Source organism: Plodia interpunctella, chromosome 25 (assembly GCF_027563975.2).
Source record: "Plodia interpunctella isolate USDA-ARS_2022_Savannah chromosome 25, ilPloInte3.2, whole genome shotgun sequence".
In the NCBI taxonomy this organism is placed as follows: Eukaryota; Metazoa; Arthropoda; class Insecta; order Lepidoptera; family Pyralidae; genus Plodia; species Plodia interpunctella.
Window position 1 is genome coordinate 6,886,628 of NC_071318.1, and position 17,692 is coordinate 6,904,319.

Sequence of the window (17,692 nt, forward strand, 5' to 3'; positions counted from 1 at the left end):
AATGCTAAAACAAACTACATTCAAAAGTAAATTTTCTTTATAAACAATTGAGTTCTCAGGTCGATATATATATTAATATCTACAAGAACCCGCTACGCATTGAAATTGAGTGCGAAACATTTCTGACAAAACTAGTTATTTTTGCGATGGATCGATTTTCCTTGAAAAAGAATACGCCGACCCTCGCGCCTCGTCGATTTAAACTAGTATAGTTTAGTAAATAGTTTTAATATTTGAGAAATCATTTATTTATGGTCGTAATCTTAATACGTGAATATTTTTATGCTAGCTACAACAGGTTTACATTGGTTTAATTGAGTTTGCTGATGTAGCTGGTAGTATTGTAATATAGTGTTTAGTTCTTTCTGTATTTGAACAACACACACAGCCACACAGCTTGATTCACAGTTTCCGTAGACATTAATATCACAACACTTGCTCTTTGCGTCTGTCGCCGTCAGTTTATTAATTAATCATCTCGCGGGCACTCGGCGAGCGCTTCGCCGCGCTATTGACGTACAGTCGACACAAAAAGACCTTCAACTTTTCATCTAAAAGTTTGTTAGTCGACGAAAGCTGCCAAACTTATCTCAAAATACTTAATAGACATGCTAGTAATAGTTAAACACCGAGACTTCGCGTGCGTGGGAAATTTGGGATAGGTAAAGCCTTTCATATAATATTCTACCCGTGTACCAAATATTGAATTCCGATCAATTTGAAACGCGATCATGTAACAATCTTATACACTCATATTCAAAGTATCGCATTTATTACTATTTAAGTAGTGGGATAATTTAAGTTGTTTTACTAATAGAATATTTTATAAAATATAGCCTGTGCAAATTACCCTTGGGAACTACGTGAAATAAATTTTCACGTGGCCAAGCCGCAGGCTAAAGCTTTTAGAATGTCGTAAAACAAATTAACCTTCCTCGCATTTCTGTCTCAATAAAGCGTGTGCGTGCCGTAACACGACCAACAGAAGATCAATTTGTTTTGACTAGACTAGAACTTCTTTATAAGCTGCATTTTAATAATAAAAATATTTAAGAAAAAATAATTTTAATAAAGTTATGAGTTATACGCTAAAAAGAAGAATACTTCTCATATTCATGCTATGGCAATTTTGGCAACTGGTGATTCAAGTAAATGATTCCAAATTAATGCTTTTAAATCGACGAGTGTTTTATTGAGGTTTTTGATTGCTGTGAACTGAGAGGACTGTAGCGGATCCGTGTGACCTCGGCGGCGGGTCGAGGACCTTCTCAAGGTCAATCGATCGCAAATTGGAGATAATCGGCTAAAGCTTAGCATTTACCGGAGCTCCGCGTGTGGTAGCGTGAAGGTCTGTGTAACGCCGTTTTTAACAATGTTTTAATCTCATCAATCCATTCCATACTGTCAATCCGTACATCATACTGTCAACAGATGTGACACGACATAACTGCCGTAGGCTATTAGGGGCTAAAGAAGTTGGGCCAGGGTTTGATTGGTCAAAATGACTGCAAATACAGAGGGGCGGAACCAATGCTTCACTGTGTCTTCCGACCGGTTAATCTAAGTAGTTTTATCTAAATTGTTCAGTAACGGAGAAATGCAGAGAGGCAGCCTAATGAGCGCGTCAGCCGTGTGACCAGCCTTGTGGCTCGCAGCTCAAAAACTGGGCGCCAGAGAATCTTTCGCCATGATTATTTTCCCGTCAATCAACATAACGACATAAATCAATTATGAGACCGATTATAACTAGATTTGTATCGAGTCCACATCGCACGTCGTCGTACTAACATTGCGCAACCGAGTGTGTGCACAGATAAAAAATAATCAAGAATTTTCGCCGTAGTGACAGTGAACGGTAATGGTGATAAACGAATGTTTGAAAAGTTAGTATTTTAATAATTGCTTTTACTTGTTCCATTTAATTATCAACAGCACATCACACACTCAGCTGGAACTCTACGCCCAGTATGTTAATATGGAAATCCATAGGGTACTCTTTATTGCTAAATTTCTATGAAAATTGTTGGTAAAGTTTAATCAATATACGTAGATAAATGTATGTTCCTTTTTTCAACTATCTTGTGTCCTATTAATCTCACGAAGGCGAAGCCGCGGGCACAGCTAGCGATAAACATTAACTTTTCACGCCAAATGACGAAAGCTAAAGAAGTGCACTTTGGAAGCACTTGACACAGTGGTCGTCTTGAAATTTATATGCCATTCTGGTTATTACGCATTCTTAATAAGGTCTCTTATTTCTTGACGTGTTTACATTATGTACACTACGTATTGGTAATAATACTGGTACCAAAATTATACGAGTATATACTTAAAAGTACAAATATGCAGTTACTCAAAATTGAATTTTATACGCATTTGTTGCTCGGATCCAACATGGTCTATAACGGAGTTTCATTACATAAAAGTCTTTATTCTTTTGTAGTTCCAAGTAGTTTAAAGTATTTTATCTGAAACGCACAAATCCCTCAAGTCACATCTCGGGACCCTCGAGGGTCATGGATGGCTCCATCCCATTAATGGGACTTTGAAATGGTTGACGGTGATAGTTATCTATATGTTCAAAAATAGCTTTTATTATTCAATGTAGGATGATATACATCACTTATTGACGTCAAAAGTTGACTACAAACTAAGTCTACCGCCGGCTTCCAAAGCGCAGTGAAGAAGGAATAACAAACTTCACCGCAGGCTTTCTCCAAAGAAGTCAATTAACAAATGTCGGTCTGATAAGTAAATAGCAGCTATAGACTGATTGATACTCGTAGACTAGACTAGACCGTTACGGATGAATATAAATGCTTGATAAAAACTGCACACACACGCTGTTAGATGCTGTTTCTTGGTAATGATCTGCTGTACATACTCGTATTAATGGGCTGTTTCCTTGTTCGATAATCTCCCAACAACATGTCATATTATGGTGATGGGCAAACACGTTCTGTGTGCGATCGGAACCCGTTCAATTTATTCATAAATTCAGATTTTATTGTCTAGCGCCGCGGCGGTTAGCACCCGAGACTTTTGTGTTACCCATTATAACTTGCACTGGTTTCAAAACTCATGTTAAAGCAAAAAAAAGACAATATAATTATTATTAGCTATTATATTAGCTAAAGAAAGCGAAGGTTATTCCCAAATATAAAAAGTATATTTTGAATTGAAAATAGCGAAATAAGAGTGTTTGTTCCATCGTCCTCATTTATAAGAAGTAAACTATTTTGATTTTAAATAAATAGAAATTAAAATGAAAGTGTAAATTAATACACATAAGTAAATTGGCGACTTCCCGAAGACACTGAAAGCCTCACCTGCAGCCTTCAAGCTCTGCTCGAGCGCGAGCCGGTGGCGCGGTGGTAGTGCACAGCAGACTAGTGACGTCGCCGGTCGTCGCTCGCGCGGGAGTGTGTTTTTACTGTGTCGTATATACTGCACTCAGTGTAATTGCTGGTGGCTTTTAGTTTCGATAAATAGTGTGGTAATTTTTTTATAAGTATTTTTTCTTCGGATAAATATTCCAAACTAATAATTGCTTTGCTGATTTATTTTGAGGCAAATTGTTTAATTATTATAATAAATTATAATAAAAACAATGTGAATAATATAAAAAATATTCATCTACTTAAATAAAAAATATGTTTTAAATAATATTGATAATTATTTTTAGATTTTATTGTATAAGTCTAAGAATAAATTCATAAATTATTTTTTTTAAATTATTTTGTTAAATCCAAATAAAAATTTTTTGAACATACTGCTGCTAACATTTAAAACAAAATAGACAAGACACAAATTTGGCTTTCAAAATAAAATACCAGACAAATAAAAAATCGCAGATGAAAACAATTGTCAAAACGGCAAAACAATTAAAACAAAACAACCTCGAATTTCTTGTTTTGTAAAGCGTCCGGCCAAAGCGGGAAGACGCTGAGCAAAACGATTCGGATATTTATATTAATTCTATCGCATTTTATTCCGACTATAGGTGTGTAGATTCTTATAAATAACGTAACGGTTTATGGTTTACATATTAAATTCTATCGTTATTAGGATAGATATTGTAATAATTATTGCCGAGAACTCCCCGAATCAAATTATATTTCAACAATAAGCTTTCCGTATCACTTATATAATACTTCGCTTTGAATCAGAAGTTGAAAACAAGCAGTATCATATCAGTCTTCATTCAACAGAATCCCTTCACAATCGGCATCTGGATTATTGCAAATAATAATTACATTTCGCATATGAACATAAAGAAGCCGTGAAGAAGGAGCGCCTCGCGGTCACCTCATCGCTATGTTAATGCGACCGTCACTTGTTTATATTTATGCCAGATGCCAAATAAACGGAAAAACAATCGTTTAATTATTTTATTATAAATCTTTATATTTCCTAGTATTAACTTCTTTACTTTTAATTAAGTATAATAAATAACACACATGTATACGTCATTGTGTTATTAATATGCCTACAAAGATATTTTTAAAAGCGAACTAAATCAAAAACTTTTACCAATTTCTAACAGTTTAATGAACATAACTCAGTTTCTCCACTAATTTGATTGCTATTATCTATATACTGAATTTATTGCCAACTACAAGCCGTGCAGACCGAACATGTAGATTGGAAAGTAACCAAGTATCCAAACGATTAGTGCGTACATTTTCGGTATACAAGTTTCTATTGACGGGAAACATTTATCTGTGACCCAAATACTTTTGAATTTATTATCGTTTAAAATTTTTGATAACGATTAGAAATAATAAATATTCTATTATGTACTAAATTTGACATTGACCTGCCTGGAAGGTTGAATTAGTAAAAAAAAAGTATAAATAAGAAATAAAATTAGCTGAAATCCTGTTCATGTGATTGTGATTTATTTTTGAATGATTTTATTTTTGACATAAACTAAAAACAAACCTACTTAACATTAAGGCGTTTTGAACCAGGCCAGCTTTGAAGGGCCCGTCGCATCGTGCGCATTAATCAGAGCTATTAAAAATAAATCAATGGTTTTTACGAATCTTGAAGATTGATCGCCGTGGCCGCCATTACTCACCAATCTCAGAAGAATATCAATTTTATATTCGAGTTCGGAGGTTGATTCTCATTTCTACATTCACTTCACTGAGCTATATTGAATAATATCAATTGCATTATTTTCGTTATTCCAACTTGACCAAAATATGTGATTTATATTGAAAGTCATTTTGATCCAGCTTTATCTGTGTCGATTGTTCTTATTCTTTTTATAACTGTAACTGTCCTACACAAATAATATTCAGTAACATTACCTTATTTAATTTAATTCTTGACTCTGTTACTAATTATTATTCAAACCTTTGACACTAAAAATAATAATCCTTTATCCTCTGTTTGACTTTTACTTCCAACGCAGTTTCAGGGAACAAACTTCTACATCAGCAGTGACTCGGTTGCAAGAATCTAATCACTTGATCTTAGATTAAACATTAATAACACTAATGTCAAAACATCGCAATTTGAAGCGATGAGTCAGTGACTATGTGAGAACACTCATTTTGAAAACGACAGTGAAAGTGAGCACGTGAAGATGGCGGCTCGAGATCGTGGTCCGATCCTTAACGGGGAAGACACCGCTGACCAAATGAAGAAATCTGATGATAAAACGAAGATTGATTGTATTATGGAAACTGATGAAGATGATATAATAAATGATACTAATCGACCTATAAATGGAGAAAATAATAACGATATACAAAACCAACAAGACAATGCAGTTAAAAAGCAACAAAATAAAGAAACGAATACTAATACTAATATCATGTTAGACAATGATTATTCAACAGTTACAAATGGTAGAAACATTGATGAAGTAAAGCAAAATGGAGCGAAGAAAACAGACGCTAAGAATCTGCTGGCGGTGCCGCGCGGAGGACAGAGGAAGTCGTTCATGGAGCAGGAGAGTGCGAGAGAGAGGAGACGACAGACGCTGCTAAAGCAGTGCGCCGCCATCTTGAAGCAGAGCGACCAGAAGTTCACCAAGGAGACGCTACACAAGGCCTTTCAGGATGAGGTGAGTGAGAAGTTCCTTTAGATTCATTTTGGCTGAGATTTTACAACCGCCCGTATGCCTGACGCCAACTTTTTTTGGGAATGATATTGTTCCCTATCAGCTGTCAAGGTTGTGTTTCCCTTAGTCGTCTAGTACAATATCCAACATAGGCTCATTTAAACAGTTTTTGGTTCCCAGCACCATTCTTCCATTTTTATTCATTTATTTTAGCTGCATTCCAAGCTCTCGTTCATACAAGAGCATCATAAGAGCGGCACGTGTGCACCGCTCTTAAATCATTACATTGCATTTTTATTTTTTGGTTTTTTTAATCTAATAATTTACTCCGAGAAATTAAGATAAAAATATCATCTGATATAACTGCGTTCGGCATAAAGATCAGACAATTGATAAATAGGTTCTTCCAATAGGAATTTGAAATAAAAACAAGATATTGTTTTTCTGGCAGCAAACCATTCAATTATTTCTCGAAAGATCAAATGACTGTATAAAGTACTAGATGTTGCCTGGGCCTTCGCTCCCGTAGGAATTTTGAGATAAAATACAGCCTATAGCAATCTTGGATATAGCAACTTTCTAATGTTGAAAAAATTTTCGAAATGGGTTCGGTAGTTTCGGAGATTACCCGCCTCAAACAACACAAACTCACAAACGCTTACGTCTTTATAATAATAGTATAGAGTTATTACAAACAAATTGGAGATGCAATTGGGCGCGTTGATGTCTTTCGTGTTCTCAGCAACACGCTCTCGCGCAGGGACTGCGCGTGCGACAATGTTCAAGTCTTTGGTAGTTGTCGTTGTACTGCGACATTTAAATAACGATGAGTTCAAAAGAGTTATTGTACGAGTATTATTAAAATAAATACTAATGTATTATAATTTTATTTAACTTCATTTAAGATCTATAAGATCCATAATTATTGTCAAATAACGAGTTTGGCGAAAAGGCCGCGATGAAGCTTGCCGCGCCGCTTCTTCTTCCCCTGCGCTTTGGAAGTCGGCGGTAGACTTAGATATAAGTACATTTTGACGTCAATAAGTGATGTCAAAATAAAGTTGAAGAAATATTTTTGAATTTGAATTTAGAAGGTATATTGTATCCTAATAATTAAAGCCCTGTATTCGCAACGTTGTTTTTTATAAAATAATACATTGTTAATATAATATATATTTAATATAACTCTTGAGCAGTAAATCTTTCAACTTTTTCTAGACTTTCTAAACAGATTGCACAACTTCTAACACAAAACTGAAAATGAGCAACAATCTTGCCACCACCCTGTTACTTACAAATCCATATATATTTTTAAACTTGATGCATGGCAAAGATGTTGAGGACGACCGCCTTCCTCCCGTCGCTGAGTTACTTAATAATAATAAATAATCTAATCTTGAAAGTACGTGTCGTTCACGCGGCGCCAGCTCGCGGCGCTGCTCGATACACACCCAACGAACGCTAACAGAATGTGAGCGGCGCGCCGGCTGGTTTCCGTTTGGAAATACGTGTGAAATCATTTACATAACAAACCGCACTACATTGACATTATATATGGTTAATGTAAATTGATATAAAATTATAAATTTATTAGTAGAGAAAAAAAGTCTGATAACATGAAATTATTACAAAACTCCGTTTGTTGGTCTGCTCGTTAGAATAGTTAATTAATTTGTAATTAATGTATCTTGGGAGAAATGTATAGTTTTCGAAACTCTATTAACACACATTATTCATTGAATTATCATCATAGTCGTATCCTCAGGGCTGAGGGTCGGGGCCACCACCACCAGTAGCTGAAGCTCTCGACTTGCCTTCCAGCTTTCTACTTACTTTAAGGCCTGAAGGACTTTTCAGCACTTCTATAATAATTGTAAACTTCAAAAACAATGATTAAAAAACACCAAAACTGAAAAATATTACCAATGATGAAATCATCAAAACGGATCCGGGTTGATGTCGACAGCGCCGCGCGCTGCGGCCGCCGCTCGGTCCTCGGAGCCGAGCTGCAGGAACTGGGAAAGTGGACCGCAGTGGCCGCCTCGCAGCACACTCCAATAGCAATAAAGTCGAATAATCAAAATATTTCGCTTGTTTCCGAAACTAGATTAAAATTTTATAACTGCAAGCGATATAAAGTATTGAAACACTATCTGACGCTCAGCTCCGCCCTCGTATTATTTATTGGCCATAAAGTACTATTTATTCCAATTTATATATATAATTTCATAAAAATCTGAGTTATTTTTTAACTGTGAGAGCGTGACATACAGAAAGGCACACTTCCGCATTTATATTATTAGTATAACAAGGACATACGGATTGCGCTCTCATTATGTAGATGAAATGTACCAAATACAATTGCATTTTTTAAACAAAATCAAAATTTCTTTGTAAAAATCAATAAGTTTAAAGAAATGGGAAATTAATAGCTTTTTGGCAGTTTTTTGTGCCACCACTACCATCTTGTACTGAAAATATACCCAATATAATTTACTAAATTACAGTAATAAACAAATAAATCAACATATTAGCATTTAAAGGACTCAAATCTCTCAAAGTCCGTCACTCGAGCTATCGACATTGATGAACATATTGATTGGAAACAAAACAAAATCGTTGAACCCGAGCCGCGAGCGGCGTTCGGCTGCGTTCTGCATTTCAATGTTTCCAATCGCTAATTGATGGTTCATGAAGCTTTTTGGCCATTGTTTTTAACTTTGGGAATTCTATATCTATATTCATATATCCGAAACCTCAGTAGGTAGTAACCTGCAGTAATAAATATTAGAAAATAATGTATGAATTAATTTAACACATGCCGATATATTTATTAGACCACCACTTCTTTGGACGATAAGAAGTATCGCAGAAACCTGGCGGTGAAGCATGATTTATTATTACTCTTATTATATTAAATAATTCTACTTGTATTCCAAGTAAAGGCATTATTTTATTTATTTATTCTACCTTTATTTATAGCATTTGTACCGATTTGGAAAATAAGTTTAAATGGTTGGATTTAATTTCAGTTAGTAGTTCTGACATGATTCGCCACATTGCTCCGTATCATTCATTAACTTGCATACCATACACAGTAGTAATGGGTAAATTGCTGAACATAAATCGTAATGTACATCACTTAAATGCAGTTAACATCCATATTGATATAAATTATCCTAAAATATCTCTTTTCATTGCATTCTTAAGGAAACGACATTAGCATTTCATTTTTTGATAAAATGTTGATCTCGCGTCACATCGAACGAAACAAGTAGTCAAGGGCTACAATTTATGATTCTGGGTTCGATATTTTCACTTGTCACAAATATCTGTCAGGATGTGTTTATTTTTGAGCGTATTTATACATTAAAAGTTTAAAGCCGTTGAGTCTATAAATTTATTCCATAAGGTAATCACGTCCGATCAAACCAGTACGTTTTTATTTTAATCAAACTGATTCTGGTGGACAACCTCTACTCGAATAATAGAGATTAACCTGTCATTTAATAAAGCGTATTTAAGTTTGTTCCAATAAAATATAGAATAAGATATCTAGAGTATGCTGATAACATCAAGTATACTCGTGCATTGAAATGCCATAAAATGCTGTAGACGCGCTCGGTGTGCACGGACCTTAACGCGACGAGGCACAGATAAGGCGCGTTTCATGTACAGTCCTCGTTTGCGCCGCACGCGCGAGTCACGACTCACTGGGGAGTGGGTTGAGTTTGGATTAGGAGCGGAGGCGTAAAAATATTTTTTTAAAGAATTCAATTTTTATCATTTCACACACACGTCAATTTCATGTAGAAAAACAGTAGTAACTATCGACATTCATGTACCGCAAAGAAATTAAATTACCGCAATAAATTAAGAATTAATAATGAATGAATGAAAGTACCTAATGAATTAAGAAACTACGCCATCTATACTTGACTTCTAACCAGCAGGATTGACTTTCTCGCCTAACGGAATGGACATGTCTATGAATTGTGGAAATAAAGCTTTGAAAACGTTAGACAATGAGCGAAAAATTATGATATATATTTTAATTACAAAAAGAAAAATACTATCTAATATCTACAGAAACAAATAGGTGTATGTTTGTTGGTTTAACAAGCAGGATTTCCGTTTGCACTCGCCACGCAGCAACCACTCGCCTGTTGTCTGTTACCGGCCGCTGAAACCTTCGGGCGACCTCTGCGCGAGCGCACCGAGCTCGCTTGGCGGCGTTTAAGGCAATAAACATTATAAACAGATCGTAATTAATGGTTATGCTTATGGGAAATAGGAAATTAAATTATACGTGTAGGCGTAAACATCTATAACTATTTATTTGATCTCTGCCTCTATTTGATGAAGTAATTTACTGTGACCTCTCATCACAGGAACCTGGATTACTTTATTATTAGCAGACGTTCGGTAAAATACCTGTAGTTCTTTAATAATTATTTAAATCGTACTCATGAAATACTCCATACTCCTGAACTTGAACTGATTCCCACTCAAGCAGCAGTTCACTTGCAGTCTAATAAAATAGATTCAGTTTGACTTCAGACAAGGCAGTGTTCTAGCTCCCTTGTTTTTCAACATTTATATTCTGATGACTAGCCCATCACCTGAAATACCGATAGTTTTATTTATGCCGATGATTTGGCTCTAGTTTTTCAAAGTAAATCGTTCGTAAAAGTAATCATTAAAAATCTGGGCGAATACTAAATAAAGTTCTTAAAATTCTGTAGAAAAATGTACTCCATAAACGTTTTTCTTGGCTTGCGAGACCTGCGAATATATTTTTAATGCCATAAAATGTATAATACACTTGGGTTTTTCGATATTATGTTAATATGTTTTATGATATACTAGCTTTTGCCCACAACTTCGTATGTGAGTAAAAATCCGTTTCCCGTGGGTATTTCAGGAAATCCCTTCTTTGTGCTCCCCTACACTGTGCTAGGAAGCCACACACCAAATTTCAGCTTTCTACGCCCAGTAGTTTCGGCAAGAGTTTTATATATATAAATGATCGTTATGTGATATATGCAAAAATGGTGTGGTGACCCTGAGGATGCACAATCATTGTTACCGCCAGCCTTGAGATCAAACCTGTTCCTAACCCTTCGGCCGGCCTTGGAGAGCAGCGGCCTTGGTGTTGGCATGGATGTCTACGGAGACTGAACATTTGGGAAAACCGAAGTACATAGTAAAAGTGCAAAAATCTTATCTATTTGTTTAACGTTTAGATTGAAGGGCCATTATAAAGCCCATTTTTTTTGGAAAGCAACAAGCCCTCTCTATGTTTTTCTTTCGCTGTCAGATCAGAATTAAAGTTTCAAAATTAAGTTATTTTATTTATAAATTATTTTCCCTTCGTAGTTTGTAAAGGCGATAACTTAAAGAAGCCTGACATAAGTGTTATTTATAGTAACAGGCACACGACACCACACCTTCGATCAAAGTGGCTTATCGTTCCACTTTCAACAATAGACGACCTAGACCCATTGTGATAACTGACTTTGTATAGCTGTGTATGTTGCACTGCTTTGTGCAAAATAAATATATCATAGACATTCTACCACAATTTATATATTATAATGCTTCTTTCTTCCTAAAGTGTTTTAATATATAAATTTCGCCAAGTTATTCTATTTAAGTTTTAAAACATACTAGAATTATATTGTAACTCTCTTCACAAACCCACTTGCCTATTTTGTTTTATAAATCTTGGCGAGTAGCAGAACCAGACAATGCCCTTCTGTACTCTACGTCGTACATCAAGTATGAAGTGTGCTCTCATAGGCCCAACTCTGCACCTACAATACTGTGGCCGTGTGTTCCGCACTCCATGATATATTACGCTTTGCTCAAAGCTTAGCCCTTAATATGCGCACATTAAACTTGTGTCACAGAATAAGTAATGCTCGTGTCTCAGCCTTCGCACAGCTTTACATAGATTGTTATGAGATATAATTATATTTAGTGTGTTCTACTTATACTATAGAGATTGCAAAAGGCAACAGCCAGTACTATTGATAATGTGGAAATCTTGAGGTTTCGTGCTTTTGAGTAAACATTTCAGAATTTTTACATGAATATGTACTGTTTAAAGTACAGTAATCTCTATTTTTTTATCAAATACTAGCGGCCCGTCCCGGCTTCGCTCGGGTAAAACCATAATATAAACGTAACCAATATTACTCAAGAAGGTATTGCCTATCTATGTGCCAAATTTCATGAAAATCAGTCCTGTAATTTTTGAGCTATTAATAAAATAAAATACAAATATTTTCTCTTTACAATATTTATTATAGTATGGAGTATGGATATAGAAGTGTAGATTTAATGAGCATAATATAACACTGTATTTTGGTACAGTCAAAAATAATCTAAATCAAAATTATTATTAACTAGCCATTGTCTGCGCTCTACGGTCATAAACTCGAAGCATAGACAATAGAATTGAAATGATAGCGAAGGTGTGATCTGTGATCTATCATGCGCAGTCATAATGTAGTGTCAATATTATTTATGGCTCGATTGGTAGGGCGGGTATCGTTTTTGAATATCGATTCATAAGTTTTTTCGAGCGACATTAAAGTGTGCGAGGATTTTCGAAGGTTGTTATTTTAATACTGCTTCATACGAAATCTTGAAATCCTGCTAAGTGATTTAACAAATAAAACTTAAAACCTAACAATTGACTTTGAAATATTAATGAGACGATTTTTTAATTCAATTCACTCTTTCCTTTAATTGGAGACGTAAATTGGTTTGTTAGACTAATTAAAAAAAACCCGACTTTCAATATTCATTTTCCTACAATTTTTTAACGGCTGAACCGATTTTTATCAAACATATCCAAGAACCACCGCATAAAAATTAGCTATTAAATAAAAAAACCGCATCCAAATTTGATCACCTGTTGCTGAGCTACGGTGCCACGTACACCAGAGCGACCGACAGACACACTTAGCGGTCAAACTTATAACACCCCTCTTTTTGCGTCGGGGGTTAAAAAGAAACTACATGCGTATTTAGTATTCACAGTGAGTCATGGATTGGTATCCTATAAATATGTTTTTCTTACTAATCGTAGATGATCTTAACATATTCTATCACTATACCCTATAGGGACCCTAATTATTCATCTACATAAAATAAAAACCTTGCTTACGGCTCTCCAGCTCTAGCCTGAGCTAAAAACTGATAAAAACAATCTACAGCAGTTTTCTTTGCCCGCTGGGATAATTGCCTCCATTCAGATTCCTAACTATCCAGTATAAGAAGAGCTTGGGTCAGGGATCAAAGGAGATGTATTGTATAGCGTCCAACTGGCCACTTATCATCTGATATTTTGGTCACATATTCTCATCATAACCTATACCTTATACCTGTTATAGATACACATCTGCTGTTATCAGATAGTTAATAAATTACATTGCAGTCTATCTGGCCATATTCGAGCATGATTTTAAACTCTTGACTTTAAATATTAGAAGTATTTCCAAAAACATTGACTCCCTATTAGTGGCTCTTAAACGTCTTGACACATCTATGGATATTATAATTTTGACTGAATGTTGGGTTAACGAAGAAAAAACCATTCCACAAATTTCAGGATTTAATTCCTTTAAAACAAATAGGTACTACAATCAGAACTGCGGTGTTGTCGTATATGTAAAAGATATATGGAATGCTTTAGTCTCTGAGCCCTCCATACTGGAAGCTGACAGTTTATATATTCATATTCCCAACGTTATTGATATTCTGGCCGTGTATCGTTCACCTTCTTTTCCCCACTTGGATAATTTTCTTTTGTCTTTGGAAAATTTCGTTAAAGATAAGAACACTTTACCATTTATGATTGCAGGTGACATAAATGTCAATATTATAGATGTTTTTAGCACTGACGACAGTCTGGAATATCAATGTTTTATGGCGGAATATGGATTACTCCCAGCCATCACAGAGCCTACTAGGAAGTCGAGATGCATTGATCATATATACATTAAAAATGTTAGCGACTTTAAGTCAATTATAGGTGTGATATGGCAATGTGTTCTGACAGATCATTATCCTGTTATGATTGGCATAAGTCTTCGAAAGCAAAAGCCAACACGACCCAGCCGTGTTATAGTAAAACGTGATCTCGAAGCAATTAGACAGGAACTTGCGGCTACGGACTGGTCTTTCGTTACAAACACACCAAATGTGGATGATGCTAATGATAATTTTATGGCCTTTCTAATGGAAACTTTCAGTAAACATTCAAATGAAGTCAAAATTAGTAGATCAAAATTTAATCTGAAACCTTGGATTACGCCGGGCCTTATGCGCTGTATGCGTCACCGAGATCGTTTGCATTTAAAATTAAAAAATGACCCGCAGAATAAAATTCTTAAAGTTACTTACAACAGGTACCATAATTTCTTTGTAGATCTTTTACGTAAGCTTAAATCTCAATATGAAGAAAATATGCTAAAGGAAAACAAAAACAATCCTAAAAGATTATGGCGTTCAATAAAATATATATGTAATTTATCTAATTCCAAAATAGAGTCATCCGATTTGCTAAATCAACCAGGATCAACAAATGTACAACAATCCTTGGACATAATTAACTCTCACTTTGCTACTATCGGACAGAAACTTGCAAACAAAATTCTAGATTATAACCAAACATCTGAGGCTGATCTTGTTGCGTCTATTCGAACTAAAAATAGTCCTCCTAACTCATTTTTCCTTAGTCCCACGGATAGTGTAGAAGTAAGTGATATTATATCTAGTCTTAAAAATGACAAAGCTCCTGGAATTGATGGTTTCGGTAATTACCTTATTAAATATGTTAGATCTGAAATTTTGCTTCCTCTTACACATATATTTAATCTTAGTCTTCAAAGTGGAGTATTTCCAGCTCCCTGGAAAATAGCATGCGTATCCCCTGTGTATAAAAAAGGACCACGAAATTTGGTAGATAACTACCGACCGATTTCACTTTTGGTTATCTTTTCAAAATTGCTTGAGAAATTAGTAAATAAACGATTAATGGCATTTCTGGAATCGCAAAATTTGATATCACCAAATCAATTTGGCTTCCGTAAAGGGAAACGTACTGAAGATGCTATTACTCTTTTGGTCAACACTGTGGCATCTCGTCTAGACACGAACCAACGTTGTATTGGCATGTTTCTGGACCTTACAAAAGCGTTTGACACTGTTTCCGTTCCTATACTTCTTAAAAAACTGGAAACCTTAGGAGTCCGTGGAATTGCCTTAGATTGGTTTAGAAGTTATTTGACGGATCGGAAACAGTGCGTAAAAATTGGACACGCTTTAAGTAATACCATGCATATACAGTATGGTGTCCCGCAGGGCAGTATATTGGGTCCAACGTTGTTTCTTCTTTACATCAACGACATTTTCGATATTATCATACCCAATTCCACCGTCATGTGTTATGCTGATGATACAGCACTGATATTTTATGGACCAACATGGGAAGCAGTTCGCTCTTATGCTGAACATGGAATGGCTATTGTCTCTGAATGGCTCCATAGGAACCTTCTAACTCTTAACACAAATAAAACTAAATACTTATGTTTTCATATAACTGCAGCCTCAGCGCCATATAAAGATCTAAAAATACAAATTCACAACAAACTGTGTAACCAAATGCCATGTTCTTGTGAAGTACTGAGCCACGCTAACGTCATAAAATATTTAGGTATTCAAATAGACGAAAAAATTTCTTTCAAAAACCATATTGAAACGTTATCAATGAGAATAAGAAAGGTTATACATGTGATGCGGAATCTCAGGAGTGTTGCAAGCATGGATACCCTAAAGTCTGTATATTACGCGCTCTGTCAATCTTTAATTCAATACTGTATCTCGTGTTGGGGACGCGCTGTCAAAACCTTCATTATTACAGCAGAAAGAGCCCAACGATCAGTTTTAAAGACTATGTTGCATAAGCCGTATAGGTACCCAACAGCCACTCTTTATAAAGATGCCGACGTTCTCACCGTGCGTCAACTTTTTATTTTGATCACCTCAGTGCAAACCCACAGGTCATTTCTAGCATCAAGTAACTATAATATATTGGCGAGACGTCGAGTCTTTCGGATCCCTAAACCTCTATACAATACTAGATTTGCGCAGAGACTTTGTAATTTTATGAATTTGCATATCTATAACCAAGTAGTCCAATTTTGTAACATCTTAGATAAAACAGCTACTGAAGCTCGTAATATAGTACGTACCTGGTTGGGTACTTTGTCATACGATGAAACCGAGGAGATTTTGAATATTGATTTATAGGTATTTCTTATTTTTCACTGTCTGTCTTCATTTTTCAATTTTCAATGTCACTGTCTACCTAGGATAAATTACTTATGGTAACATTTTCATAATTAGACTTCCTCGATACAGGCTTGCCTAGTGAGGAAGTCACTATGTATTAACTATAGTTTATAAGCTCTCTGCAATATTTTGCTATGATGTTTTTGTAAAATGTAAAACATTCCTATTATTGCAGCAAATAAATTATTTTTTCATTTTTCATTTTTTCATTTTCATATCCTAATACCATTATTTGTCGTTTCTTTTATTATGTTCTTCAGTTTAATTGATACAATATATTCAAGATCGAAATTTTAAAAACAAATTAATCTTCTAATATCTGATATCTAACCCCTGCCCTAATGTCCTGTATTATGTCCGCTAAAGAAACGCACAACACTATTCAAAGATGGCCGCCAATTACCGACCATATACAAACGGAGGTTTTGCTGCGTCTGGTAATGAGTTTCCGACAGCAACCGGCACGCGACAAAAAGCTGTAGAGGTGTGCGACAGCGCGACGCGACGCGACGCGACGCGAGCGACGCTACAGCACGCGAGGAATGAGTGCTGCGTTGCCTGGTTTTTATGATTCTGTTTTAGGAAGCCTTCCGAAGTTAGAAACAGTGAATAAGAAGCCAGAATGTAAGAACAGCTCTCAGCCATATACATTGATTGACTTTAATGAAACTTCTTACCAAAAGAAAATTCAACGTATTTATTTTATTTTAATAACGAAACACACACATTGTTCATTTTATTCTTACTTCGTGGATTAACAAGTTCAGCTCCGGTATGATTATGGAGAAAGTAACAATACAGAAAACAATAGGGACAAAGCGAAAAGTCGTTTATAGGATAATTATTTAAATGAGTCTGATTTAGAAATGACAAAAGTAAGTCTTATAATATTCACCACAGATCAAAATGAAATGTCTCGTTTCTGGTGAAGTGTAGTCACCGATATAACATGAGAACAAGGAATGCTGCAAACATTGCAAGTTCCTTTCCACTGGCGGCAATTTTGACCTTATTGAGATGTCTACTCAGAAACACTATATTCTCGGGAACAAAAAGTCGCTCGTTACAGGCTTTATACGAGCGTTCCCAGCGGCCATGTTTGTGCATTTCTTTGAATAACACAAGGTGCGAGACGCCCAAGATTTATTTCATGCGGTTTTACATTTGGCACTCCATCTCGCCTGACATGTTTATGAACTTGCCGCAGTTTCGATCTAAATAAGTAAATCGGCAGTAAACTTAATTTCACAC

At 35.5% G+C, this 17,692-nt stretch overlaps 2 protein-coding genes across 4 annotated transcripts in view; one reads left to right on the top strand and one right to left on the bottom strand.

Moving 5' to 3' along the window:
• Positions 1-17,692, bottom strand: part of LOC128680964 (uncharacterized protein) — a 107,219-nt gene that overhangs the window by 75,048 nt on the left and 14,479 nt on the right. The window lies entirely within an intron of this gene.
• The window catches only part of Nox (NADPH oxidase), a 45,459-nt gene continuing 31,132 nt past the window's right edge, over positions 3,366-17,692 (top strand). For 2 of the 3 annotated variants that reach the window (XR_008405917.1, XM_053764477.1), the window contains exons 1-2: positions 3,366-3,496; positions 5,423-6,079. Coding sequence is in view for 2 of the 3 variants with exons in the window: in XM_053764477.1 (XP_053620452.1) it covers positions 5,597-6,079 (483 nt within the window). In the remaining variant the exon portion in view is untranslated. The remainder of the gene's footprint in view (positions 3,497-5,422; positions 6,080-17,692) is intronic. The other variant, XM_053764478.1, reaches the window with a different exon arrangement.